Below are 27,931 nucleotides of genomic sequence, written 5' to 3' on the forward strand. Positions count from 1 at the left end.
GGCTTGAGGGTCCAGAAGAAAGATTTGAAAGAACACATTCTACTTCTGATTGAATAAGTCCTCAGAAACTTCATTGACCAGGGATGTCATTGTAATAAAATACATTCATGGGAAAAAGAGGAGGGGGGGGAATCACTTGCCCAAATTCCAATGCAAACCACATCTAACTTAATTTGAGAGCTAATTTTGAAGGAAAACCTAGAAAATGCAGGAGAAATACTAAAAAGGGAATGAAAGTGGGTTATTTGGGGAGGGAGGATGGTTTGGGTTTGGGTTTTGTTTTGTTTCATTTCTTCAGCAGTACTAGGCTGTAAACGAAGTAGCTTACCTGTGAGTTCTGTTTATTATTCTTCGAGTACAATCTCGTACTTTTACCTGGGCCCATCTAGTCTGCGATCCTTCTATTGATGCCTCCCACATAGCTGGAACACCAAATACACACAATCACACCCAAGTTTTATTGGTTGAGATGGATTTCCCCTAACTTTTTATGTGGTCTGGTCTCAATCTGTAATCTACCGGATCACTTTTCTTGTGACTGGGATTAAAGGCCTGAGCCACTGTGCCCAGCCAGAAAGGTTTATAATGATTGATATAGGAAGACCTGTAACACAGTGTCAGGGAGGAGAAAACAAAAAACTGACTTGTTTGGCTGCCATGATTTATCCAAATAGGGTAGTATAAGGAAATAGGCATAAGACAATTTTGAATCCCACATTTGGAACTATCACAGGGTCACTAAAGAAGATCCTGCTCACTGTGAAGCAGGTAGGATTGGAAGCAGGGAAGAGCTCCTGAGGAGCAGATCACAGAAAGGGGAATTGGTGCTAGTTCTTCCTGCTCTGCTGCTGCCGTGCAGATGTAAGGCATATCAGCTGGAGGCAGAAAGAAAAGGAAATCTGTGTATGACAGTGAGTCAGCAAGTTTCTCAAGTCAACAGGAGTCAGAAAGAACATGATGTCAGGTGATGGTGACACTCTTGGTGGAGAGGAGGAGACTGAAGAAGGAAGGCTGAGGGTTGAGCGGTGGATGGTTGATGCGCTCCATGTGGTCTGTGGAGTCCCACATGGCTGAGTAATACCAACTCCTCACAGAGGGAGGCTGTGGTGAGAGTGATGGACTCAACTCTGCAGTCCCTACGTCTAAGTCTGGTCCAGTCTCTATTCTCCCACCCAGGCTGGCCCCCAGTGGCTGAGAGCTGACCTTTGTCATCTGACAGAGATGGATACGTAAAGCAGCCTCACTACTTTATATAGCTCGGTCACCTGACACAGGTAGATTGACCTGAGCTTTAGCTATTACTATAAAATGATTATATAAAATTATTCCAGTAGTATGCTAATCATAAAAGTATCTCCGCCTGGTAAGAGGGTGAACACTTGATAATGAACTAAGGATTAGTTATGGAAGAAGGAAGAAGAGCTATTGTTTTCTGTCATCTGAGAGTCCCAGTAGCTCTTCCCACACCACTGCTTCTACCCCATCCTTAACCATCCAGCTAAAAACTACCTGCCCTGGCCCTGGGGTTAACAAATTCCTGCTCAAGGAAGACATGTGAACTATCTCCTAAAAGCTATCTTAAAAAAGTGGAGTTGGGAGCTGGTAGAATGTTGTGACTTGATGGTAGTCACTGTGTTTGGTTTTCATTACAGGGGAAAAGCCAGTTCAAGAGTAGTGGTATCTCCGGCAAGCAGCATGGACCCTACCCTCCCTGGCGACTCAGAATATTGTGTTAATCCTTCAGCTCATCAAGTATTGTCAGCTGCTCAAACAGATTTGCAGGCTTTCTCTGTGCAGAATGGTCAAGGAAGCATCCCTCTCATTTCTACAGCATCTGATGCTGAGAACCTGAAACCAGCTCTGCTTGCTGGCCAGCCTTTAGTATATGTGCCTTCTGCCTCACTGCTCATGCTGTGTGGGAACCTCCAGGATGGATCGGCCCCAGGACCTGTGTCAGAAAGAGATATCAAGAGCTCAGAAGTCGCGGCCAGAGCAGAGTTCTCCTTGACATCCTCGTCTCAGAAGCGCCTCTGTGAGGAGCGGAAGTCCCAGGAAGAGGAAGAGCCTGCCAGTAAAAGACAAAGTCAGGAATTTGAAGACAACCCCTTGTCCCTCATCATGCCCAAGGTAAGAATGTATGGGTAGCTGGGCCTGGGGGTGGCCCATGAGTCCTGAGCTTTTTTGCTATTGTTTGTCTGGAATTTCCTAGGTAACCCATGGTGGCCTTGGAACTCGTTTCTCTTGCCTTAGCCACCCTTATGCTGGGATTATACATGTGTGCCACCTTGCCCACCTCAGCCCTGAGCTAAATGAAGATACACAGATATGATTTAGTGACAAAAGAGTATGTCAATTAATTAAACACTGGACTTGCTTTCCCAAGAATTGTGCCATAAGAGCATTGGAAGACATATTTCTCTCTCTCTCTCTCTCTCTCTTTTCTTTCTTTTTTAAGTCATGGGGCTTGAACTTCGGGCCTGGGCACTGTTCCTGAGCTCTTCTGCTCAAGGCTAGCACTCTACCACTTTGAGCCACAGTACCACTTCAGGTTTTCTGGTGGTTAACTGGAGATAAGAGTCTCAGACTTCTCCTGTCCAGGCTGGCTTTGAACCATGATCCTCAGATCTCAGACTCCTGAGTAGGTAGGATTACAGGCATGAGCCATAGTTGCCCGGCACAGAAGACATGATTTTTAATCAGGATCACACTTAGAAAATGCTATCGGTATACAAAATGAAAAAAGAAGTATCCATTAATTCTTAGTGGCAATCGCTGTTAATGTGTGTATATTTCTTTGCTGTTCTTTATGTTTTGGTTTTTTTTCTTTTTCTTCTTTTTTTGTTGGTTGTGGGGCTTGAACTCAGGGCCTAGGCTCTGTGCCTGAGCTCCTTCACTCAATGCTAGCATTGTACCACTTTGAGCCACAGCACCACTTCTGGTTTTCTGGTGCCTAATTGGAGGTAATAGTCTCAGAAACTTTCCTGCCCCGGCTAGCTTCGAATGGTGATCCTCAGATCTCAGCCTCCTGAGTAACTAGGATTACAGGTATGAGCCACTGGCGACTGGTGAAGATGAAGTTTTTTTAAGATGTAGCTTTCCCCAGGGTTAAACCTTACTCAAAAGGACCTTGTGAGCAGAGAATCCTACACTCATCTTTTTTTTTTTGGCCAGTCCTGGGCCTTGGACTCAGGGCCTGAGCACTGTCCCTGGCTTCCTTTTGCTCAAGGCTAGCACTCTGCCACTTGAGCCATAGCACCACTTCTGGCCGTTTTCTGTATATGTGGTGCTGGGGAATTGAACCCAGGGCCTCATGTATACGAGGCAAGCTCTTTTGCCACTAGGCCATGTCCCCAGCCCCGCTACACTCATTTTTAAGGCCTACTCATACCTTTGTCTTTCTCCCATGTAAGACATAACCTGCCGTGCAGAGCGGGGCTACATTTATTTACTAAATTCACAGTGAGAGTAAGAACTGAGTGAAATAGAAAAGAGCTGTTTCAGGGAAATGTTATTTGCTGCTTTCTTGTTTCATTCAAACCTTTATTGAGGCGTATCTGCCCAGCCTGTGTCGGCATTATGAGAATTTAATATCACAAAGCTTGGATGTTCTTCTTTTAAAGAAGAAACGAAAACAAAACTTTAGTTGGGAAGCTGAAATCATTACCACCATCCAGAATGTAGCTGAGTCGAGTCAGGAATGTGGTACTGTGGGTTGACAACCTCAGTATTCCTGGGCAGCTGTCTTCACAGCTCAGCGCTCCCCAGTTTCTAGCTACAAAGTGAACAGAACAAAAGTACAAGCCATCCACCTCTTCGTCTCTGTACAAATCATCCACCTCTTTGTCTCTGTAGCCATGCTAAGGTGAATGAGATTGGACCAGTGAGACTGTCAGAAAGCAGCAGCACTGTCAGTAGAGCCATTTGGATGGGTCATGGAGGCGCATGGGCACAGTCATTCATTCCTTCAGAACTTTACTCTCTGGGCCTTAATCTTGCCACAATGAGTTCTTGTAGTTTTCTAGACAGCCTGGGGTTGCAGATCAGAAATGAGAGACCAGCCAGCATATGTCCTAAACAATCAAGAAGCCTTTGAACTCACCCACAATTCTTAGAAGGTGCCCCAAAGACTGCATCAGCAGCACCGTTCGGATGCTACCAGCTCCAAAATTTATTTGCATAATGTGAACGGCATAGCCAGGTTTGCAGTTTCCATCATGTAAATTCTATGGGATCATAAACCTGCAGATACACATGGCTTGGCTTTCATAATCATGCTATTGCTCAGAAAGAGGCTAGAAGCAACTGACATTTACAAATCAGCATTGCCCATGGCTAGGTTTTACCTATTTATGTTTTATGTATTTGTGTTTAATTATGTATGATTAAGTGTTTTGATAAGGGCTGTGCTCACGTGGACTCCTGGGGTTTATACTTGCTTCTCTGCTTTCTGGTTTGGTTGTACTTAGAAACCCTCAGAATCCACAGACCTTGACTTTTCCAAGAGCACGGGGAGCAAGGGGTTCACCCCGCTGGAAGACCTTGCCGTGATTTCTCAGCTCCCTGCTGCGGAAGGAATTTCGGGAAGGGCTGACGCAAACTCCTTTACCTCCTCCAATTTTGAAAATCCTTTGAGAAACACACATCCTGAAAACCCCTCAAAAGAAAATGAAAGTGCCAAAGAGTCCCTCGCCCTGCAGTATCTCTACGTTCAGTCACAAGCAGCCGGTAAGTCGGTGTCACCCTGTCTCAGGTTCCCCGGAGTACTTAGATCATAATCTGGCTTTTCCCATTTTTGTCTGTGATCTCCCCAAACAAAGCCGTGAATTGATACACTTTTCCTCATAACATCTATCTCAAATGACTCTCAGCCTGTTTTTCACCCTCCTCTATAAAAACGAAAGGTGAAGCTATTCTGTTTTTACCAACTGCAAGAGGAATGGAGAAGTCATTTTAAAGAACATTAAATGTGGCCACTCAACCAGTGGCTCAAGCCCGTAAGCCTCACAGGAGGTTGAGATCTGAAAATCATGTTGTACAGCCAGCCTGGGCAGCAAACTCCAGGAGACTCTTATCTCCAATTCAACTGGCAACAAGCCAGAAGTGGAGTCATGGCTCATGTGGTAGAGCCTTGAACAAGAAAGCTAAGGGACAATGCATGGCCCAATTTCAAGCACCAGCACACACAATAAAAAGAATCCTCCACCATTATCAACAACATGGTCATGCAGCTAAAGAGCCTTGTGGGCTGTGAAAGCACAGAAAGACGAGTTTGGTCTGGTCAGGTGGGAGAAGGTTCTATCATTCATTGCTATGTCTGGCCTCCCGTTTGAAAAAGTCAGGAGGATTGTGTGTGTGAATGAGGTCTCTGTGTTGCACTCATGTTCACTTTTCTTCTGCTTCTGTTTCAGGATTAAACGGTTTCAATGTGCTCTTACCCGGCAGTCAAACGCCACATGTGGTGGGGCCATCCTCAGGTCAGCTGCCGTCCTTCAGTGTTCCCTGCATGGTTCTTCCGTCTCCAACCCTGGGCCAGTTTCCTGTCCTCTATTCTCCTGCAATGCCTGGATCTGTTTCTTCTGCTCCCGCCACTCTCCCAAACACAGGACCCATCAATTTCAGCTTGCCTGGCCTTGGATCCACAGCTCATCTTCTCTTCAGCCCTGCAGCCATGGTTAATCAAAAGGCATCCTCACTCCCTTCTGCAGACACTCAGCTTCAAGGTCAGCCCTCGAGGAACCAGAGTCCAGTGGTGGCAAGGTCAAACAACGTCCTCCAGCCTGAGTCCTCTGCTTATACAGGACACCCAGCCTCTGTAGTCAAACTAGAACAGGTAAGGCCTGAAGGCTGGGGAGCCCCTGCCTTCTATTTACTTGCATTGTAGTCACATGACAGATGGATGGACTATTTGACATGAGAGGGCAGTATTAGCAGATAAACCAAAAGAACCACACATACAAGAGTTTCTATTTGCTTTACATGCTCTTCGAGTGCTTTTATAAAGCTTTAATTCTTATAGCCCTACGAATGTGGTATTTCTACTGGAATTTACTCTTTCTGCCATTTTGTCACACAGATGAAGTAATTGAGGAATAAGTGGGCTCATTGATTTGCCCAAGATTGTACAGCTAATGATGAGAGAGCCCAGATCCTGGTCTCTAGACCATAGTTGCATTGGTATACTCTTTGATAACCACCTTTTTGCCCACAAAATCAACATGAATTTAACTTCTTGTGCGAAGCCTTGTAGGGGAAGAAAAATGGTATAGTATAAATAGAAAGCGAAGACACACACACACACACACACACACACACACCTGCACAGGGCTCAGAGAGACAGATCATACAGATACCCTGCTCAGACACTGAGACTAGTCCATTTCACTTCTGGTTTTTGCTCTTTTTATTTAGTCTGCTGCTCCAATGACCCCCAAGAGCATCCGATGTACACATCAGGAGACATTTTTCAAGACCCCTGGCAGCCTTGGAGACCCCATCCTTAAGAGAAGAGAAAAGAACCAGTCTCGAAACACCAGCTCAGCCCAGAGGAGACTAGAAATCCCCAGCAGTGGGCCTGACTAGGTCAATGCTCTGGCAGGTGGCGGCGAGATCCCACTACTTGAGTTTCTCTGTGTCCCAGGCAGTGTCCTAAGTGGGATGTCAACCATACGGTCCTCAGCTTATATCCTTGCTCTCTCTTTTATCCACCAGTTCTACTAACTTCCCAACATCATGAAGCATCTGAAAATCCTGATTCTTAATTATGTATTGAATATCAGCAAGCGTTCAGACTCTATAGTGTCACAGGGACAGCACTGGCTGACTGGTGAGGTTTTCATTCCAGAATCCTCCGACTGCTGGCAGTAGAGCTGAACAGGTTGTCTGGAGCCTTGTGGGTTTTGCTGAAGGAAGGAGTGGGGGCGGGGGGCACTATCTAGCACTTAACCAGGGTAAGCTGTTTCCGATGTGAATTTCCACTTATCCTAAGTTACATCTGTGGTGAGACAGCATTCCGCAATTCAAAAAAACAACAACAGAAAACATGTATTTCTTCCTTAGGCTTCATCAGGAAGCCGCCTTCAGTTATGAATCCTATGGTGTTATTTATTTTGTTCCTGAAATGGGATTTCGTGCAAAACAAAGAAACAAACCTAAAACTGAAAAAGTTTACAACTACAGCCTAACACATAATTTTTGTTCAGGGTATGACGACTTGAATGTTGATACTTGTCTGTATAATTTGCCCTGCACTTAATCTACCACAGAGTAACAATGTGGAGACAGGTATATACATGGTAAATATCAAGACCAAAATAACTGTGAATGCCACACCTGGCTATTGAGGAGCTGTGTTAATCCTGTCTATGGGTTATCTGATAAACCCTCAGAGCCTAGGGGCTCTGCCAATCACTGAAAACAGTGGGGTTTGTATATTTGAAAAACCCCTGTGTCCAGTTCGCTTTATGACATGCCCTGTGTTCTTTATTTAACTGTAGTGTATTGGGTATGGTATGCCTTCTGATAATAGCTGTGTGTAAAATGAATCCACATGGTGGAAAGTAATTATCTGGAAAATCAGAACCTGGATGAGAGCTTATTGGTGTAATTCTGAAGAATAACAGTGTAGAAATCAATAGAGAGCATTAGGTAGTCTCTTCTTTGTCTTTTCTTCATATGTTTAAAAGGAAGAAGGATAAGGGACACAGTACCACTTATTTCCAAGAGTATTCAAACCATAGTTGTGGGGTACTCCAAAAAAAAAGGTAAAACGGTGTATGGGGTGGTTGGTGGTTCTACCACAATTACAGTTCTGGAAATTATCACACAGTAGTGCTTTTAATGGCACATTAATTGAGGGCTTCACCGGGGAACCAAACTAGTTAGTTCTCTGTATTCTGCATTTAGTGATATTAATTATTCTCTTTTTTTTTTTTTTTTTGTGGTGCTTGAACTCAGGGCCTGGGCACTGTCACTGAGTTCTCTTGCTCAAGGCTACTTTGCCACTTTGAGGCACAGCTCCACTTCCGGTTTTTGAGTGGTTAACTGGACATAACAGTCTCATGGGGACTTTTCTGCCTGGGCTGGCTTTGAACTGTGATCCTCAGATCTCAGCTTCTTGAGTATCTAAGATTACCAGTGTGAGCCACTGGTGCCCAGCTAATTATACTCATTCTTGTCTATCAGAGAAAACATTTCCCTTCCTTCCTTGCTTTTATATTTCTTTTTTTTTCTGTTTTTTTCCCCCCCTTCATTTTCTCTCTCTTTTAAACTTCTTTCTTAGATAGAATCTTAGTATAGGAGTATTTTTTCCTATTTTGTACCCAATAAAATGTTATGGGAAAGAATTTTTAAAATATTAACTTAAGAGACTCTGGGAGTCTGAGTAAAGTAGCTTTATATTAACCACAGAATACAATTAGCCTTACTCCCTTGGGAAGATTTTGTTTTGAAAACTTGAGATAGGTAGCCAGATGAAGTACATGTGCTACTTATATCAATTTTTTTAATCAACACTAAACTTTTAAGTTTACAAGATGGTATTTTTTCTTCCTTTTTAAAAATCTTTCTCTACAGTTAGATTTAAAATGTGCTTCTAACCACCATCAATTGCATGGAGACTATTACCCTGAAATAATATTGATGGGTTTCTTATCAAAAATAAAAATATGCCCTTTTCTAGGTCAACCAAGACTATGCAGCACATAAATCTGGGCAGGGTGTGTGCATTTCAAATCATGTTGAAGAACTTGCACAAAAATACTTCACTGAGAAATCTGCATGTAGATGGAAATACAAATTGATTTTTCCTTCGCTGTTCCTTGATGCTTTTCCACTTACTTTCTTGTTCATTTTTTGGTTTGTTTTTTGTTTGCTAGTCCCCTTATATTATTATTATTGTTGTTGTTATTATTATTATTATTATTATGTTTGATTTGGCCACATTAGCCTCCCAAAATGTGTAGTTCTTGTGAGATATTAAGAAGCAATCCCATAAATGAGCATGGTATAAATTTATGACTTTATCTAACAACAAGAACAACAGAAAGCTAAGAAAATTTCCTTTTTGTGGCCAGTTATCCTCTTGATATGATTTTATATGGGAAAGTAAAATAATGAGTGGTCATTTCTGGGAGAAAAAGCAAATCCTTCTTACAGAACTAGCAGCTGCTGAGCTGGAATGAGATAATTTGGGGTAGTCAATAAGCAATGGCAATCTGGAGTCTCCTTGTATGGTGAAAAGAGATTCTGCTCAGGAAACGCAGCTCTGAGTTGTCACTGGGGGGGAGGGGGAGTGCGTCCTCTACTGTCCGGTTTGTGAAACTTTTCATTCTGGTACAACAGTTGGGGGGGTATATAACTTTTATACTTGAATCTACCTACCAAGTTTACATTACTCAAATTCCTTTTTGTAAGGTGCTATTTCTGTATTTAAATAACTTCAATGTAAAGCTGCTTTCTGCTATACTGTTGCACTGCTAGATCTATGTAGGTAATAATTTTATTGCTGCTTATTGCTTTCATTTGCATATTATTTTGGCTCTGCTCTTTTTCCTAATGACTATTATCTATAGCTGTCTGCTTGTAACTCTACTACATGTAAACCAGGTTTTTTTTCTCTTAGAAAAGTATTAAGCTTTCTAAATTAGTAATACAAATAAAAGTATTTAATAAGAAATGTTTGTTCTATTTCTCAATTTTATTATTATTTTCTTTTTCTTTTTTTGGTGTAGGGACAAGGGGATGGTACAAGAGCTTGAATTTAGAGCCTTCCACTCTCACTTGCTCAAGGCTGCCATTCTACCACTTGAGCCACACCTTTTTTTTTCTTTCTGGTTAATTGGAAATAAGAATCTGGGATTTGTTTGTTGGCTTTAAACCATGGATCCTCAAGTCTCAGCTTCCTCAGTAGGTAGAATTACATGCATGAGCCACAGGCTATGTGTTTCTTGATGTGTTTGTGTTTTTTGCTACTAGTTACAGCTACAACCAGCTAGCATCGTAGGCAGGCCCTCCTAAACCCACCAGATCATTTTGCTGAGACCTTTGAGTGGTTCCCATGTGCCAAAATGCATTGCATTGCAATGACATGGGAGCTGGAGAGGTCGAGGAATGATGCCATTGGCCTTTCAATGTCGACCAAGTTCACTTGTGTACAGTTGAGCTTTCGCATGACACTGATGTTTATGCTATGTGAGAATCACAACAAATGCAAACCACCTACCCAGCTTCCGGTATCCATGAATTTAAGTGCTTTGTCTACCAAATACTGGTAATTCAAAATCGACTTCTGTGGTTCATCAAAGTTGATCTGATTCTCCTTAGCTCTTCATCCAGAGAGTGATCTCTATTGCAATGTGGCCAGATAGAAGCAGAACTGGCCGGCACCTCTGCTGTTTCCAGTGGACAACTGAGCTTCCTGAGATGCAGACATGTGCCCCTCCAGCACTTTCCCGCCCCAATACCACTGGATTTCCTACAGTCCACATACTTGGGCAGGATTTGGGAACCATCCCAGGCTGACTCCTATTAGCTTACATCCTTTTGCCCTTTGCCTTGATTCTAAGAAAACCCAACCAAACTCATCAGCCTCTGCTCCACAAATTCTTCTACCTAACCCCCAGGCAAACCAGATATACTTCCTGCTGCAGGAAAAAGGCAAAAGCAGGCAATGCTCAAACACTTGCCCTTGTTGTGCAGGGTGGCAGAGGTAAGCAGTAAGTGTAATTCCAAAGAAAGCCTCACTAAACTCATCTGTTTCCTCAATTATTTCATGACCACATTGTGGGTGACAGTGTTCAATAGTTGTGCAATTTGTTTTTATGAAACCTCTGTCCTGCAAAGTCTTACTCATTTGGCCCACAGCATTTACTATAATGAGTACTGCGGTCAAGGTCACCATTTACTTCCTGGTACAGGAAGCACCCGTGATCCAGGATTTCCAAATGCCTAAGTGACCTGTATGATCATTCATTTTCCTATCACGTTTCGATTGCTGTTCTGTAATGGTATGATCAGTTTGATTAATTCAATGTCCTATCTGACCTGAGAATGTTTCCAAAGTTAAGAAATTGTGCCTGATGCTAGAACACTTCATTCTTTCAAACTGAAATCCACTATTGTGAATCATCCACTGATATATATGCCTTAGCCTGACTAGCTCTTCCCTAGATGTGCTCCAAAAGGCTCAGCTGGATTTTAAGAGTAAAATGAGCCTGTGACTTCACACCTGTAATCCTAGCTACTTGTGAGAACCACATTTTGAAGCAAACTGGGATTTGAAAAAAAAATTTTTTTTCAATGCATGAGGCATTGCTTAATATGGAATGTATAAATAAGAAAGATCACTGTCCCAGCCAGCCCTGGCATAAACTTGAATCCCTGTTCAAAGAAATAACTAAAAAAGGCTGGGGATATAGTTCAAGTGGGAAGGCACCTGCCTAGCAAGGCCTTAAGTTCAAACCCCATAATTGGAGCATGCAAAGTGGACAACATAATAAAATTAAACAATATTTTTTACTACAGGATCTGATTTAAGTTCCTAAGAGAGGCATATACACATTTTTTTTAAATTACTTTTTCTGACTTTATTCCACAGCATTTTATGAGACTAAGCAGAACTTAACTTTGAAAAGCCTAGAAACAGTGCCATTGTATGGAAAGAATGCTCCCCATACTGGGAGATTCTCTAAGGCATGAATTAAATGTTTCTCATGTAGGGCTCAGGACTGCTCCATAGGTAGAAGAACCTGCAGACACATAGCAAACAGGGCACCTGTGCTACAGAAGTAACTGTACTTTTATGCAATGGCAACATGGAGTTGTCAGTAAAATAAACAGCAGCATGTCAACAGGACAAGTATGGCCCTATCCTATCGAAGTTCGTGATCATCATTTACTCTGTAAATATTTACTGTTCCCCTGCAAACAGGTGTCTTGAGGGTGAAGGGCATGCCACTTTCCTCTCCTCTCTGGTAATGGTAAAGAATTACAAATGTTTGGTTAGTTCCTAAAGGGACCTGGAAAATGACACCCACTTCACAGAGAAATAGACGTAGGAAGTTATGTGAATTGCCTGGATGCCCTGTAATTTAAGTAAAAAGATGAAACCAGAATGTAAGCCTCCTACTACCCCACATCAACACATGCACCCTTAAGCCACTGATCAAGTGAAGGCAAATTGTTTTAACAAAACTTTGAGGAGTGGTCCATACAAATCTATCCCTACAAATTTTCCATGCAACTTTCCAGATTGGATTAATGTTCATATGTCACAATCACAACCTGGGTATACATGAGTAGAATACATCTTTCCTGCCACAGGCCATGAGAACCATCTGTATCAGTCTCGTCATGTACTAAATGATTTCTCAGGTCTTCTCCAGCCTGAGTACTAATCACCCAAGACAACATGTAAGCTGAATGTATGTATGCAAGCAGTTGTCACATTTGAAATTGGAAGATGAATGGAAGAGCATCAGGTACAAGAAATGCATATGGCAAAGGACATTTTAGACCAAGAGTGAAGATAGCTTAAAACCATAGATATTATTATTAGATATTATATATTATAGTATTATTAGATATTATATTGCTTTGTGAAAACAACAAAAGTAGATTGAGGCTGAGTACTGATGGATCATGCCTGTAACCCCAGCTACTCAAGAAGCTGAGATATGAGGATTATGGTTCAAAGATAGCCCAAGCAGGAAAGTCCATGAGACGTTATCTCCAATTAACAACCAAAAAGTTGGAAGTGGAGCTGTGGCTCAAGTGGTAGGCTTTGCGCACAAAAGCTCAGGGGCAAGCACCTAGGCTCTGAGATCAAACCCCAGGACCAGCACGTGCACACATATGCATACACACACACACACACACACACACACTCTCACACACACAGAGTAGATTGAGAAGCACCTACATTCCTACCATACAACTTAAAATGTTTTTAACATCTTTTGTTTTTATGAATGATTGCCACACTTAAGTTTGAATCAGCTTCCACCATTTTATTCTTTGCATATTTGATTCCTGTTTTTTCTTTTTAAAAATTTTTTTCTTATTTATTGACAAAGTGATGTACGCAGAGGTTACAGTTTCATATGTTAGGCATTGGATACATTTCTTGTACTGTTTGTTACCTCCTTCCTCATTCCCCCCTCCCAATTCCTGTTATTTCTAATATGAGCTCTTGAACTCAGGAACCTCAGGCTCACTCAGCTTGCTATTGGCTCGCATTCTGTCACTTGAGCCATACTTCCAGCCCAGTTTTTTGCTGATTAGCTGGAGATAGAGTCTCTCAGACGTTTCTCTCCGGGCTGGCTTTGTTCTTTTTTGTCTGCACCTCTTGACTAGCTAGGATTACAGGCCTGAGTCATCAATGCAAAGCTCCAGTTTCTGTATTAGTTCATAGTAAGTGCACTTTGTCGAATGTTCACAAAGAAATTTCCATACCTGTATGTAATGTGCTTTGATCATATGCACCCTTCTCTAAGAGATAATTCAATGTGAGTTCTGCAGGTTTCACTTCCTTTGAGGCATTCCTTTTCATCGTGACCACTTTCCTAACTTAGGTTACTCTGTCATTTTTTTCAGAATCACAATCAGATGGTGACAGAGGAAACATCCCCACTGGGTTAGAAAGTTATTTGTGGCTTTGACCAAGTACTTGAGAAAGGCCATGAAAGGCAAGAATGATTTGCTTTGACAACAATGTTCATTGCAGCACAATTTGTCATAGCGAGAATCTGGAACCAGCCCAGATGCCCCTCAGTAGACGAATGGATCAGGAAAATGTGGTACATATACACAATGGAATTTTATGCCTCTATCAGAAAGAATGACATTGTCCCATTTGTAAGGAAATGGAAGGACTTGGAAAAAATTATACTAAGTGAAGTGAGCCAGACCCAAAGAAACATGGACTCTATGGTCTCCCTTATTGGGAATAATTAGTACAGGTTTAGGCAAGTCATAGCAGAGCATCACAAGGCCCAATAGCTATACCCTTATGAACACATAAGATGATGCTAAGTGAAATGAACTCCATGTTATGGAAACAGTTGTAACTACTTTCAACGTCCTATGTGTATCTGTAGCTTCTATTATTGATGATGTTCTTGTATCACCTTCCTGTGGTTGTACCTACACTATCTCTGTAATCTTATCTGAGTATATTGGAAACTGTGTATACTGGTATTGGAAGTAGGAAATTGAAAGGGAATACCAAATTTGAGAGACACAGGGTAAAAAAAGACAAACAACTACAAAAGCAATACTTGCAAAACTGTTTGGTGTAAGTGAACTGAACACCTCCTTGGTGGGGGAGAAGGGAAAGGGGGAGGAGGGAGGGGGGTGTGAGGGACAAGGTAACAAACTGTACAAGAAATGTATCCAGTGCCTAACGTATGAAACTGTAACCTTTCTTTTTTTTTTTTTTTTTTTTGGCCAGTCCTGGGCCTTGGACTCAGGGCATGAACACTGTCCCTGGCTTCTTCCCGCTCAAGGCTAGCACTCTGCCACTTGAGCCACAGCACCGCTTCTGGCCGTTTTCTGTATATGTGGTGCTGGGGAATCGAACCTAGGGCCTCGTGTATCCGAGGCAGGCACTCTTGCCACTAGGCTATATCCCCAGCCCGAAACTGTAACCTTTCTGTACATCAGTTTGATAATAAAAATTTGAAGAAAAAGAAAAGAATGATTTGCTTTGGCTCACAGCTTCAGATCATTCCATCCATGTTGTACATGGGCCTCATCACTCTGGGCCTGAAGTGAGGCAGTACTTCATAGTGGCAGGTGCATGTGGCAGAAGCTACTCATGTCATGGTAACCAGGAAGTAAAGGGAGGTACAGGAATGCATTGGGGCAACATATAGTCCCAGGGAGAAAGCCCTTGTGGCCTACAAATGTCCAACCAGAGCCCATCTTCCAAACAGAAAATAATGCTGCCTTATGATAGCATGATAGCATGCGGGGTCTACTTCAAATTCAAGCCACAGAAGTCACCATTATCTATTTCTACTCAAGAACTGCATCTATGTACAAGTCCAATTTAATCTTCATCATTAGTGTGTTTCATTCTGTGTTTCCCTTTCATCTTCACTGATTCATCAGTATGGATGAACTGATCAATTCATCAATTCTCTCTGGCTCATTCATCCTATTACACTGAATGTGTGTTATTATCACCGGGAAGCAAAGAGGCAACATGCCATGCTTTTCTATCTGTGACTGTCTGAACAGATTATGTGTATGCACACAAGACTGGGAAAGAAATGAAATGAAGTGATTGGTCACTGATCATGATGGATATGTGTTCTTTATATAGTGGTTAGTGGGCTGAAGCAGTAAAGTGTGTACTTGATGCAAAGCCTTAGAGTTAATATAGTACACCATAGTAACTGAAATGTGAACCATATGCTTGAACTGATTTTGACTAAATCATGATCATTGACATGCCTGCATATCCTAACCAGGCAAAGCAAGGGCTTTTCTCTACATTGTGTGATAGATTGTAATTAATTAAAATTTTTTTGGCAGAAAGCATTCTCAGTCAATTCAGAGTATGAAGCCTTTCAGTCCCTATTTCTCATAAACTTTCCCAGAACTCTGTAAAAGTAGTTGGAGCAGTTTTAGTGGCAAGTATTTAAATGCATGATGCAAGCAGGCTTACACAGTAAGGGGCCCTGTCAGCTAAGCCCAGGGGCAGCTCATGATTCTAGCTCATGCTCAGGTGGATCTCCTTGGTTCTGCCTGACTTAGTATGCTATTGTTATCCACAAAGGTCAACAACAACAACAACCACAAATAGACTCTGAGAAATTTCTTTCTCCTAGTTCCCCAGAAAGTGTCCCCCTAGTCCCTATCAGCCAGAATTGGCATACACATGGGTAGTGATCCCCAAAGTTCCATATGTTAAAAGCTTGGTCCCCAGGCAGCACTGCTGCAAGAATCTTTGGGAGGTGTGGCCTACTTGGAGGTCTTTAGGTCTTTGGGGGAGGGGAGCATGCCTTGAACAGATTGTGGGCAGTCCCTGTCCTTCCCCTCTTTTGGCTCCAGTTATGAGCTTTTATTCTGACACACACTCCCACCACTGGCATCTGCTGCCTTCACCAGAACTGAGCTAATGCAGGTGTCATGTCTTTGAACCTCTAAAACTGTAGCTAAATAAGCTTTTTCTCTTTCTAAATTAGTTACCTTGGATATTTTGTTGTAATAACTAATAGCTGACAGATACAATACTTATTTCTAGGCCATCAGAACTAAATGGAATTATCTTTTCCATGGAGGACTGTCCATGAAAATGATGCACCTGGGCTTTAAGGCAGGAGGTGACCCCTGAACAAAATTTAGGCTCAGAAGAGGACAAGCATGGGTGTCATGCTGGCTAGTAAATGCCAATTCAAACAGCCCCATGTCAATATGTCCCTGAGGTGACAGGACAGTTCCTTATGGGCAAGTGAAATGGGTTGTTACTTCTACAAACTGCCTTCAGGTGAGATGTCCATGTCTGGTTCGTTTTGTTGTTGTTGTTCTTGTTTTAGTTTGGTGTGTTTGTGTGTGTGTGTGCGTGTGTGTGTGTGTGTGTGTGTGTGCGTGCGCGCACAGGTTTGGGGGCTTGAACTCAGGGCCTGGTCACTGTCCATGAGACACTTGTGCTCAAGGTTAGTGCTTTACCGCTACCATATCTATTACTACATAGGTAATACTAAGTAGCTAAAACATCATACATACATTTCTCTGTAACAAAATATTTAATTAGAGGTAAATTATAATTTTTCTGTGACAAATACTTTATTTGGAAATCTGAGACATTAAAAAATTAGTTTACATGTCCATGATGGATATTCATTATTATTTGTTTGTGAAAGGGTCTCAGCTCAGTACACCCACATTCATCATCTTCTAGTGATAAGTCCCAAGAAATTGCAAACACAGAAAAAAAGAGCCATGGGACTGGAAGGAATTTTTTTAGGCAGTGTTAACTCAGTGTTTTGAACTATTTCTAAAGTTCTTACAGAAAAATGACATTATATGCTGTTAGTAAGTTTCTCCTTTTGTGGTTGACACTATTTTTATTAGCTTTTCCATAATTGGAAAGAAAAGATTCTAGAGAAATATTAAAAATGGCTCTGAGAATGCAGTCATTACTACATATCATAAAGCAGGCACAATATATTTACATTCACAGAAGTGAGACATGGTGAAGTCTTTCATCTATAGTAGGAAAGTGCAATTCAAAAATGACCTGAGACTTAATTCTACTTTTCCAGCACAACATTTACAAAGGATGGTAAAATCTAACTCTGCCAAGAAACACACTTTCTTAGACAGGATTTCCCTTCAATAGTGACATAATACTTTATCTAAGGACTTGTTCAAAAGCATCAGATAAAAAAATTTTAAAGCAGAAATAAACCCAACCCATAAAGGAAAACTCTATAACCACTGGATTCATACCAACATGACTGGTTAAAGGAAGGCAATCAGCTAGTATTTTAACAAATCAGTCATGTCTGAATGGAAAGAACCCACCTAAAAGAAAGCAGAGCCCATGTTACATTTGAAAGCTCAAAGCACAATAAAATCCCAGAATCACTTCTAACAGAGCCATAGCCAGATCCTGCTCATTTGGATATGTTCAAGGGTGCTGACACTGACAGTTAACCATCTGCTCACTCATCTGAGAAGAAGGGATATTGGATACAACTTTACTTTGACTATTTTCAAGTGAGCACCATGTTGCAAAAATAGCAAGCCCCTATAATTAAAAGAGAACCAACAATAAGTCTCCTTTATCCAGTACCATTTCTCTTTAGTTCACCTTCAAGCCTACAACCATATCCAAAGAACATAAAAGAAGAAAGAAGCCACATCAGAGCTCCTAACTGGGAGTACCACATTGCTCGGGTTGACATGTTCCTCTGAGGTATTATTCTTCTCCTATTTGTAGTGTTTAAATTTCTCTTTTTCATGATCAGTGGACAACTGGATTAGGTGTTCTGTTTGGATATCATTGACAGCAGAATAATTGGAAACCATTGGACCTATAAAGGTATGTGATCCTACCTAGTCATTAGAATCATTACTCTCTGTACATAGATACCAGCACTTCGAATCATTCCTATGATGGAAATTTACTGGTTTTACACTCTGACTGAACATTTTTGAAACACGTGGTTGTAGAGAAGGCAATCTATTCTTTGTGATAGAAAACATGGAAATGAATGTAGAGACGAGCATAACAACTGACCAGAGATTATCTGGAAAAATAGATGATAGATTTTATTTATCTATTCATTGTTTGTTTAGTTATTTATTATACCAGTAGGAGAGCTATAAACAGACCCCAAATCCTTAAGTACTTGTAATATGATGTTATGCATTGACCCTAGTATGAGACACATCAACTCTAATGTATAGATTATGACACCTGAACAATAGAATACTTTTCCACAGAGTTTTTCTCTATCACAAAATGCTGACTTTTCCAGTTAAGTAAACATTGGTCACTGCTGACCTAGTGAAATGCTATGTCCTCCAGCTTGAGCAGTATTGTAGGATTCATAGATCTTATACTGCATGCCCAAAATATGAAACTAGACTGTGGGTGACCCATTAAAGACATTGCAGAAAATATTCATAGTCAAGTCTGATACACTGATGGCATTCGAGTCTATGCTACCTCATCATCCAGCTGTCTCCGATGCATGTTCAATGAATATCTGCCTCTTCTTTCAATATTTCTTCATAACACTGTCTATGTAAAAAGTGTCTGCATGACAAGCAACAACATGGGATGTGTGAATTTCCTCCACACATATTGGATATTTCTTCCAGGGAACATTTTCCATGCATTTATATTTTCCTTGATGATTCATAGCTAAGCACATTACATTACAAACAAATATTACATTTCAAACAATGGGGGTGGGGGGATAAACAACCTTTCTTACCAATCTTACCTACTCCACAGTTTTCACAATGATACTTCTTTGTCAAACAGATGGCATATACCTGCAATACTATTCTCTCAACAATGTGTTACATTCTTTACAAGTCTTATGGCATGTTGAATCTTTTCACAGTTGATGTACTGCATTTCCTTTAAAGAGATCTAGCTGATGATCTTTGTCGTTATCATGACACAAATAAGGAGCCTTCAGGAGACATCCTCTGTCATAGCCCACAGCTCTGTTGCCCTCGCTCCTGGCTGCAGACCCCATCTTTTCCATATATCTACATTAGCATGTTGGCAAAGTAGAATTCAAATGTGGGAATTACATGAAAAGTATTTATTTAAGGGAGCTCCTCGTGTGATTTTTAAATAATGGATGTATATCAAACCACCATGGCAAATAGATTTCATTGTTGCATGAAAGGAGTAACAAAGTTGTGTTATTATTATTTCACTTATTTATGTATTTATTTTGTGCTGATATTATGGCTTGAACTCAGAGCCTCACACTTTCACCTGTTTTTTTTACTCAAGGCTGACACTACCACTTGACTCCACCCCTATTTCCTGACCTTTGCTGGTTAACTGGAAATAAAGAATCTCACGGACTTTTCTTCCCTGACCGGCTTCAAACCACGATCCCCTCAGGGCTCAGCTTCCTGTGTAGCTAGCTAGGATTACAGATGTTAGACACCAGTGCCTGGCTAGATTTATTTTTAAATGTCAATAGTCACAAAGCACAGAGATTATATTCCTTCAACTATTAAAATGTATAATTCCTTCATTCCAACTTTAAAGGTGCCAGAATTCTTCAAACTTCTTCTTAGGGCACATGAACAAAAGCATCAGAAAACCATTACAGTACATCTTTCCTATGGATGGTGCCTCTAAAGCCTCATCCGCCTGTTCCCTGAAAGTTCCAGCACTGTCCACACGGTGGCAGTAGCGTCTGTTTGGCTTGATGGATTTCTAAAGCTGGATGACTTCTAAACCATTTCTAGGTTTCCTTTGCAATTAACATGTTTTTTTTTTAAACAAACAAACAAACAAAAACAGGTTTACATTTCCCTGGTACTTGAACAATAAATGTCCATGTTTGTTCACTGCTGAAACTTCATGCTAAATTTTAACACCTTTCATTAAATTTTTCAGTCACGTACAAACTATAGCTATAAACACCAGAGCAATATAAATCTCTTTTCACCCACCTGGGAATGACCCAGACGTTAAATTCATTTTTTAGCTTCCATTCTGCTTCTCTCTTCCCAATGCATATGCAGACTCGCCTACCCCTAGCTTCCGTTGCTAAGCAACAAGGAGAGCTTTGTTGTTCTTAAACACCAACCCTTAAATGCCCTCATTTTCTTTAATGAGAACATGGCTACAGCCCAAATTACCTTCTTTTCCTAAAAAAAAAAAAAAAAAAAAAAAAAAAAAGCAGCAAGAAGCTTATGACTTACGATAATAGTAAGTTAAATCACGTCCCAATGGATAAATGCAGGGAAAGCAAACCCAGGATTCTTGAGTGACTCTGAATCTAGCCAAACACTGCCTTCATAAGGGACTATTTTGCCTTTTCTAAAGATATCAAGATTTTTGTGAAGCACCTGTTATATGCTAGGCACTCCTCTAGGTCTCAGTATTTATTATGTATTCTAATCTTCAAAATAGTATTTCTGTTAACACTCTGCTTTTCCCAAGGCTTTTCTACTCCAGGACAGAACAACCTTATGAAATTCCATTAACCTGAGAAAGAGGAAAATGAAAACAGGAAACTAGAACAATAATTCACCAAGCCATTCTTAGGCAATATATTTTATTTTAGTTTTTTGGTAACAATGTCATGCTATGGAGCACAGGCTGAACTCAAACCCAAACTTTCCTCCCTCTACCCCTCAAAGGTTGGAATTACAAAAATGAGCCACCATATCTGAGTACAAATCTTTTTTTAATTTATTTTAATTTTTACTTTACTCTTTCAGATTAGAAAGCAGATGCTTTCATAGACATTAAACCCTTTGCTACTTATGAATTTATTCTGTCAGATTGTAATGCTAGTGTGGAGCATCAATATAGTGCATCAGCTCTTCTCATCCTGAGGTCAGAAATGTGGCACAAATGATGATCTTCTCACATCTTTGCCAACTGTGTAGAAGTAGGTTGGGAATTTCCACACTGTGCTAGGCTCACCTGGTCACATGAAAGGAGTATTTACAGCCTAGGTCAGCAGATTTGCCTTATAGATGGGTGGATAATAACATGACTATTGTTCGAAAACATGACGTCTGGGGATGCTGAGTTGTTCAGCTATGTTCAGCCATGACTAACTGGTACAGGAATGCCTTCCTATACAGCTCGACTGGGGATTAGACTCACACAAGAATCCTAGGACTGTACAGGAATCTCTTGTGATCTCTGGAGGAATTGGTTCCAGAACCCCTTTACATACCAAAATCTATACATTCTCAAATCCCTAATATAGAATGATAGCATATGTGCACATAAGCCATGTAAGTATTCTATTTACTTTAAATCACCTCCATATTGCCTCTAATACCTAATGCAAACTATATTAGGTATATTGTACTGTATTGGTTAGGGAATAATGACAGGAAAAATATCAGTATATGTTTACTACAGATGCATTTTTCCTAATTTTTTTTTTTTTTGCCAGTTCTGGGACTTGGACTCAGGGACTGAGCACTGTCCCTGGTTTCTTTTTGCTCAAAGCTAGCACTCTGGCTCTTGAGCTACAGAGCCACTTCTGGCTTTTTCTGTTTATGTGGTGCTGAGGAATCGAACCCAGGGCTTCATGCATGCTAGGCAAGCATTCTACCGCTAAACCACATTCCTAGCCCCCATAAATATTGGTTGAATCCACAGATATGGAGGGATGGCGCTATGGATGTATTAGAAAATATGTGCCAAACTGTCTCTAGTTTCCATGGTTTTCTTAAAATATGCATTATTAATGCAAAAGTAAAAAAAAGTTCTTCAGTGAAAATCATAAATTAGTCCTCTTGGTCACAACCACACCCTCATGAAATGAATGCTGAATAAATATCTACAACAGATTGACCCACAGAGCACCAAATAACTAGAATGATCAAGGAACCCCAATGTTTGTGTTCATTTGCCTTTGTATACATGTGGTGGCATAAGCATACAGCAGTGATACACTGTCCTCAATTCCTCAGAAGATCACAATAGTGAAAGACAAAAGCTGTGCTTCTATAATCTAGAAGTAAAAGAGTTGCTAGTGCATGGAGAGAGCTAAGAGAAGAATAAAGCATGGCAGCTGAAAAAGACTCCTCCTGCCTCCAATCCACAGATCAGACCTTCTTCTCTTCCTGAATGCTTGCCCTTTGCCATCAGCTGCCTTCAGAATATCAGTCCCAGACATCAGTCTTCAGACTTCTGCTCACTCTGGAGTTTAGAGAATCGAGTTTCAGGAAAACCAGAAAAAGATGTTTATGAGCTACGTGAGAGTAGAAATTCCATATGGTTTCTGACTTATAAAATGTAAAATAATATATATATATTTTAAAATCTCTATCATAGCCTCTCAAACTTGTGTTTTCTTAAACCATAATGTCGTCTAGTGGTTACTTTCTAAAAGGAAGTATTTTTCAGAGGTCTCCTTTGGAAATAAAAAAAGTTATTCAAGCTCAGACTTTTGGTCTGTGTCAGCAAGAATTTTCACCCATGGTTTTCCAGCAGACGGGGGGGTGGGAGGGGGCTGGATGACATGCTGGAGCAGCCTGCCTTTGTCCACACCCCTCGTGGATGGAAAAATGAAGAGTGATTTGTGACAGTTCCCTTTTATATTTGATTAATACTGATTAAATAGAGTATAAAGAACTCAGTTTTCCTATGCCAGACAGTAAGCCAAGTATTACGATTCTCATAATGATTAATTTAGGGCACAATTATTTCTCTGTAGTTAGAAGCTTGGGTTGGGCTTCCAGTGCTAGCTCTGCATTCACTGGCTATGCAGCCTCAGTTTCCTCCTTTGTAAAATGGTTATAATATTGGCCTCAGAGAAGTTTTTAGGGAAACATGTCAGGTTCATAATAATAACTTATGATTATTGAGTTGGGCACTTGACTGGACACTTGATATCTTCCCATTGTGTCAACAAGGGCATCTAGGTTTTATAGCAGTGATGTCTACCCTAACCAGTATCATCAATGAATAAAATCCAAGTGTGTGCATTGAACAATGTTATCTGAGATAGGCTAATCTATTTATCTCCAGCTAGAGAACAAACAAGAGGCAACAGAACAAGAACTAGGTTTCCACTTCAATAAAGGATAAGTTGTTCAACCTCCCTAAGAATTGGTACACCCCTGGTAGAAAGAGAGAACGGTAATAATCACCTAAAGTTTTATCAGGATTCCATGATGCTAAGATGTAGTGAGTATCAGGACAACAGTAATGTAATTCCAGCCTTCCAGGACTGTTCTACCAGATCACCCTGGGAAGCAAGCTCTTTTGGACAAGGGTGGTTTTTGGGGCTCTACTGTGTGTCCTAGGTTCACCTATCTCATCCTTCTCATCCACACAGCAGTTCTTCAGATGTAACAGAATTATTCGGAATAATTTGTAGAGAACCACTTCCTCTCACATTCCATCTGCAATTGATTTGATTTCCAGGCCTTTCTTTCTTCCTTTGGACTGAGGGCACTTCTGGGGGGTTTGTTTCTTTCCACTTCTGTGTTATTTAAAGGTATTTGTATTACTTAACTGATTGAATCATACACTTCCAAGTTCTAATACATGAGCAATGACTTTACTGTCAGCTCCCAGGACTAATTACAGATATTAAAGTCACTGCTCATATGGGCAAGTTCTTTGTAGGAGTAAACCTGGATGATGGGTACTTCCACAGGCTAGTTAGGGGTACAGCCTGGAGTTGAGAACCCTCAAATCCACTTACAATTCAGAAGTGGTGTTTGTCACTAGACAGTAGCCCCGTGTAAATTTTCTAAATGAGCCTTGGCAGTGATATCTAGATGGCTCGGCTGCCTGTCCTCCATTATCCCGCTGAAAGGAAGGTCTTAAGATGAGCTAGAGAAGCCAGGAGACGACCTCGCAGTGCCTGTGTCAGCTCTGCAAGGCTATTGCTGCTCTGAGAAGATGCCTGGTCTTGAAAACTTTCCATGTTCCTAAGTTCTACTTTTACTAAATTCTTGAGATGCAGCCACTGTAGCACCACCATGTGCGCCAGACAAGGAGGGTCATGGTTTCTACCTACATCCCCTTCCATTGTAGGACTCCACCCGGCTCACCGATTCAGGGCGCACCAGCCATGTGTTATTCTCCAAGGTAAAATTCTCCCTCCCTGCAAGTGCCACATTCAGCGTTTAATGCTCTTTAGGTGTTTCTACTTTGACTTGCTTTAATTGCTCTCATAATGGATTAGATAGCACAATTAATAGGAACGTCGTTTATTCACCAAGACGATCTTGCTCTTATTCCCTATGTTTTAACTATCAAATAAGAACTCTTGGCATCTCTAGAGTCTAGTCATGATGTCCATAATCACACTTCCAAGTTTATGAAAATCTTCCATAACACACTGAATTGCACTCCTGTGCACTGTTTTATTTGAGTAAATTGGCACTAGTTGGTCACAGCTGTATGACTGTTACAGAATCTCTTGGAATCACTTCAACATTCATTTCATTGTGGGATGCTACAAACCACAGTGATATCCAGCTAACACTTCAACCCCAATTTGTCTGGTACACCCAGCTGTTTTCTTACCCTTTTAATGTTCATCAGTATCGAGGTAGCAAGAAAGAGAATGATTCTAACTCTCTGGAAGATGTTGTTAATTTAATTTTCTACAGAATCACAACCAGCCCAAAGTTTTACTGGAATCGCTACCAAAGTTCAAAAAAGTACAGATATATTTTTTCTCTTTTAGCTACTGTAAATGGTAAGGGTGAGGAGTTGGAAAACAATAGCCCAAAGGCTTCCTGTCATTTTTATTTTATTTTTTGAAGTTATCTTATAATTTATTAGAATGTTGAGAATCACAGTAATTACATAAAGAGATTTAAATATTGCTTGCCAAGCGCCCCCCCCCATTGTGGCTTTAATGTTGTTGTTTTAGTAATTGAGTATGAACTTGGGGACTCACATTTGCTGAGCACATACTCAACCAGGTCATCCAAGTCTCAGCCACTTCATAGGTAAATGAAGTTTTGTTGGAGTACAAATTTGTTGGTAGACTCTACTCTGAGACCTTGTTCTAATGTCCAGCTGCTCACTCCATTATTTCCTCTAGGTCTCTGCTCAAGTGATTCTTTATCGTAAGGTTTCTCTTGTCACTTTGTGCAACTAACACATGAACCTAACCCACCAAAAAGGATTCATATTTCTGACATAAGAAAATACACAGAAGTAGGCCTTTGATAGCAAATATAACTGCCTGATGCTTCATTCAGAGCCCCAGTATGTCCTCATTCTTCCAGTCTATTGTAATTATAGACATTTTCATATGCATATATTATATATAACTAGATGTTATATTCCATATGCATATGATATATCATATGATATATGTAATGCATATTACATGTAACATGTACATCTATAACTAGATACTTGTATCATATGTATGCACTATATACATATGACATGTAATAACATCATATATAGTCATATCATAGTAATATTTATCATATGTATAATCATGTATATTTTCCCCATAGTTATAAAATACCTGCTGTACTTTCAAGTAGCTGACTATAATCCTAAGAGATTCTAAAGCTGAAAATAGGTTAGTGCTTCTTATAACATTCATCATATATTTCTAAATACCATAAACTGTATTATACTCAAAAATGATGCACAAATATTCAAATAAATACAAAAAGTGTGCACAAAAGAAAAATCTATTTTAGAAGCTAAAACAGATGTTCAAACATCTAATTTCCTAACTGTAAGAAAACTCACACTCTAACCTAGATAATTAATGTTTAAAAACTTCAACGAGGAGCTGTTACATTTTGAATTTCTCTGTGCTATGCATAAAATACATTTATAGATAGATGGGCATTTATTTACAGGCATTTTGTATTATCACATCATTTAAGAGATGAAGAGACTGAGGCCCAGAGATACTAAATGATTTGTAAAAGATGCCCCTACCCCATCCCTAATAAACCTAATTCTGAATTTCCCACTGTACTCCTGGCCATGAAGCATTTTGTTTTCCACCAAAATATAAGAGTATTCCCTGTGTATGTTTGCTGCACTGTGACTTTTGTTTTCAGCACACACTGAGGAAAGAAATACAACTTAAGAATTTTTTTTTACATTAGCTTAGTGTCAATATAAACATTGCTATGTTAGCCTTGAAATACATCCACAACACTTAGTTATAATAAGATAGGTTGTGGATCTATTTTCAGACTAGATTCCTGGGGCCTATACATTATACCATCACACAATGCTACTTCCATTAAAAAGTATATTTAACAAAACTGGAAAGGGAGAAAAAAGTAAAGAAGACAGGCTCATAAACATGCAAAGGGGCTGCTGTGTTTGCAGCTGTGAGACGTAGTTCTTCCATGCAGCTCCAACAGGCACTGACCCAAGCTGACCACAGGATAGTATTTCATCTTTAGTGTTTTGCTTCCTCATCCTTATGGATTTCCTTCCCTTGCTTTATTTACAGCAGACCTCCGGTTCCCTTCACTACTGTGCCTTATCAAAACAAGGAAAGATTTATGAAGTATTTACATGCATTTGCTGAATGGTTAACTAATGACACTGGGCTGAAACACAGTCAAACTAAACATTACCTCATCTAGACACTTGGATTTTGTATTTTAGATTGAACTGTAAAATGAAAGAATAATTCCAGTGAACGCAATTGGCACATACAAGCAAAAACAGGAGGAAAGAATGAGCAGATGGGCCCTTACACTTAGAATAGACCTCTCATCTGTTAAACCTAAATTAGACAAATCTAATTTAGTCCTTTTAAGGATTTGAGGGTAAAAATGAAAGGAAATGGTCATTTCCCCAAGTCAAAGGACACCAGCACATTGATCATGTCCATGATCTGCTGTATTGTTCTACACTGTCCTTGTGTATCAGGTCCTTTATGGGAAATATCAGAGATCTGATACTTCCTCCTCCTCCCTGACTTAGATCTATCTCTGTACCATGGAAACAGATGAGTGTTGACACTGTGACCAAGCAGCTTATGTTAAGACCCTGCTTAGTGTTTTACACACATGATCTCATATTATAAACGAGACACAATTCATTATTTTCCCTTCCCTAAGCCCCTGACAACTCCCATTTCCTCTCTACTTCCATGGATTTGACTGTATTTGACATCTCATAAAAATAGATTCATAGTATTTCTCCTTCTATGATTAGTTTGTTTTACAAACAATAATGTCCACCCATCCATCAATGTTGCTGCTTATTGCAGGATTAAGGTTGAATATTTCATTTTATTTTTGCTATCCACTTATCATTAGTTCATGGGCATCTATACTATTGTGTACTGGCTATGATGATGTTATAATAAATATGGGATAATAATAAGTGCCCCTTCACAATTCTTATTTCAATTTCTAAGAGATTGTAAAGTTGATTGTAAGTGCTGTTTGCTGGGCCATATGATAGTTCTGTGTGTAATTAATTAATATATTTGTGCCAGTCCTAGGGCTTGAATTCAGGGCCTGGGTGCTGTCCCTGAGCTTTTGTTCTCAAGGCTAGAATTTCTGAGCCACTGCTTCCCTTCTGGCTTTTTGGTGGTTACTTGAAGATAAGAGTCTCAAGGACTTTCTTACCTGGGCTGGCTTTAAACTGTGATCCTCATGTCTCAGCTCCCTCCGTAGCTAGGATACAGGCATGAGCCACCAGTGCCTGATTTGATTTTCATTTTTTAAGGATTTTTATCTTGTTTCCCATTATCAGAGGCTCTGATCATCACTCTATAATTCATTA

General features: G+C 40.3%; 1 protein-coding gene and 1 pseudogene across 1 annotated transcript in view; one reads left to right on the forward strand and one right to left on the reverse strand.

The window, feature by feature from the left end:
* E2f7 (E2F transcription factor 7) overlaps positions 1 to 7,148 on the forward strand; it is a 37,352-nt gene extending 30,204 nt beyond the window's left edge. The window contains exons 10-13 of the mRNA XM_048349715.1: positions 1,653 to 2,127; positions 4,467 to 4,725; positions 5,409 to 5,830; positions 6,409 to 7,148. Of these exons, the coding sequence (XP_048205672.1) occupies positions 1,653 to 2,127; positions 4,467 to 4,725; positions 5,409 to 5,830; positions 6,409 to 6,579 (1,327 nt within the window). The 3' untranslated portion in view covers positions 6,580 to 7,148. The remainder of the gene's footprint in view (positions 1 to 1,652; positions 2,128 to 4,466; positions 4,726 to 5,408; positions 5,831 to 6,408) is intronic.
* An 11,355-nt stretch (positions 7,149 to 18,503) lies between these two features.
* Positions 18,504 to 24,173, reverse strand: LOC125347565 (annotated as a pseudogene).
* Positions 24,174 to 27,931: the final 3,758 nt, after the last annotated feature.

Source organism: Perognathus longimembris, chromosome 1, assembly GCF_023159225.1.
Source record: "Perognathus longimembris pacificus isolate PPM17 chromosome 1, ASM2315922v1, whole genome shotgun sequence".
In the NCBI taxonomy this organism is placed as follows: domain Eukaryota; kingdom Metazoa; phylum Chordata; class Mammalia; order Rodentia; family Heteromyidae; genus Perognathus; species Perognathus longimembris.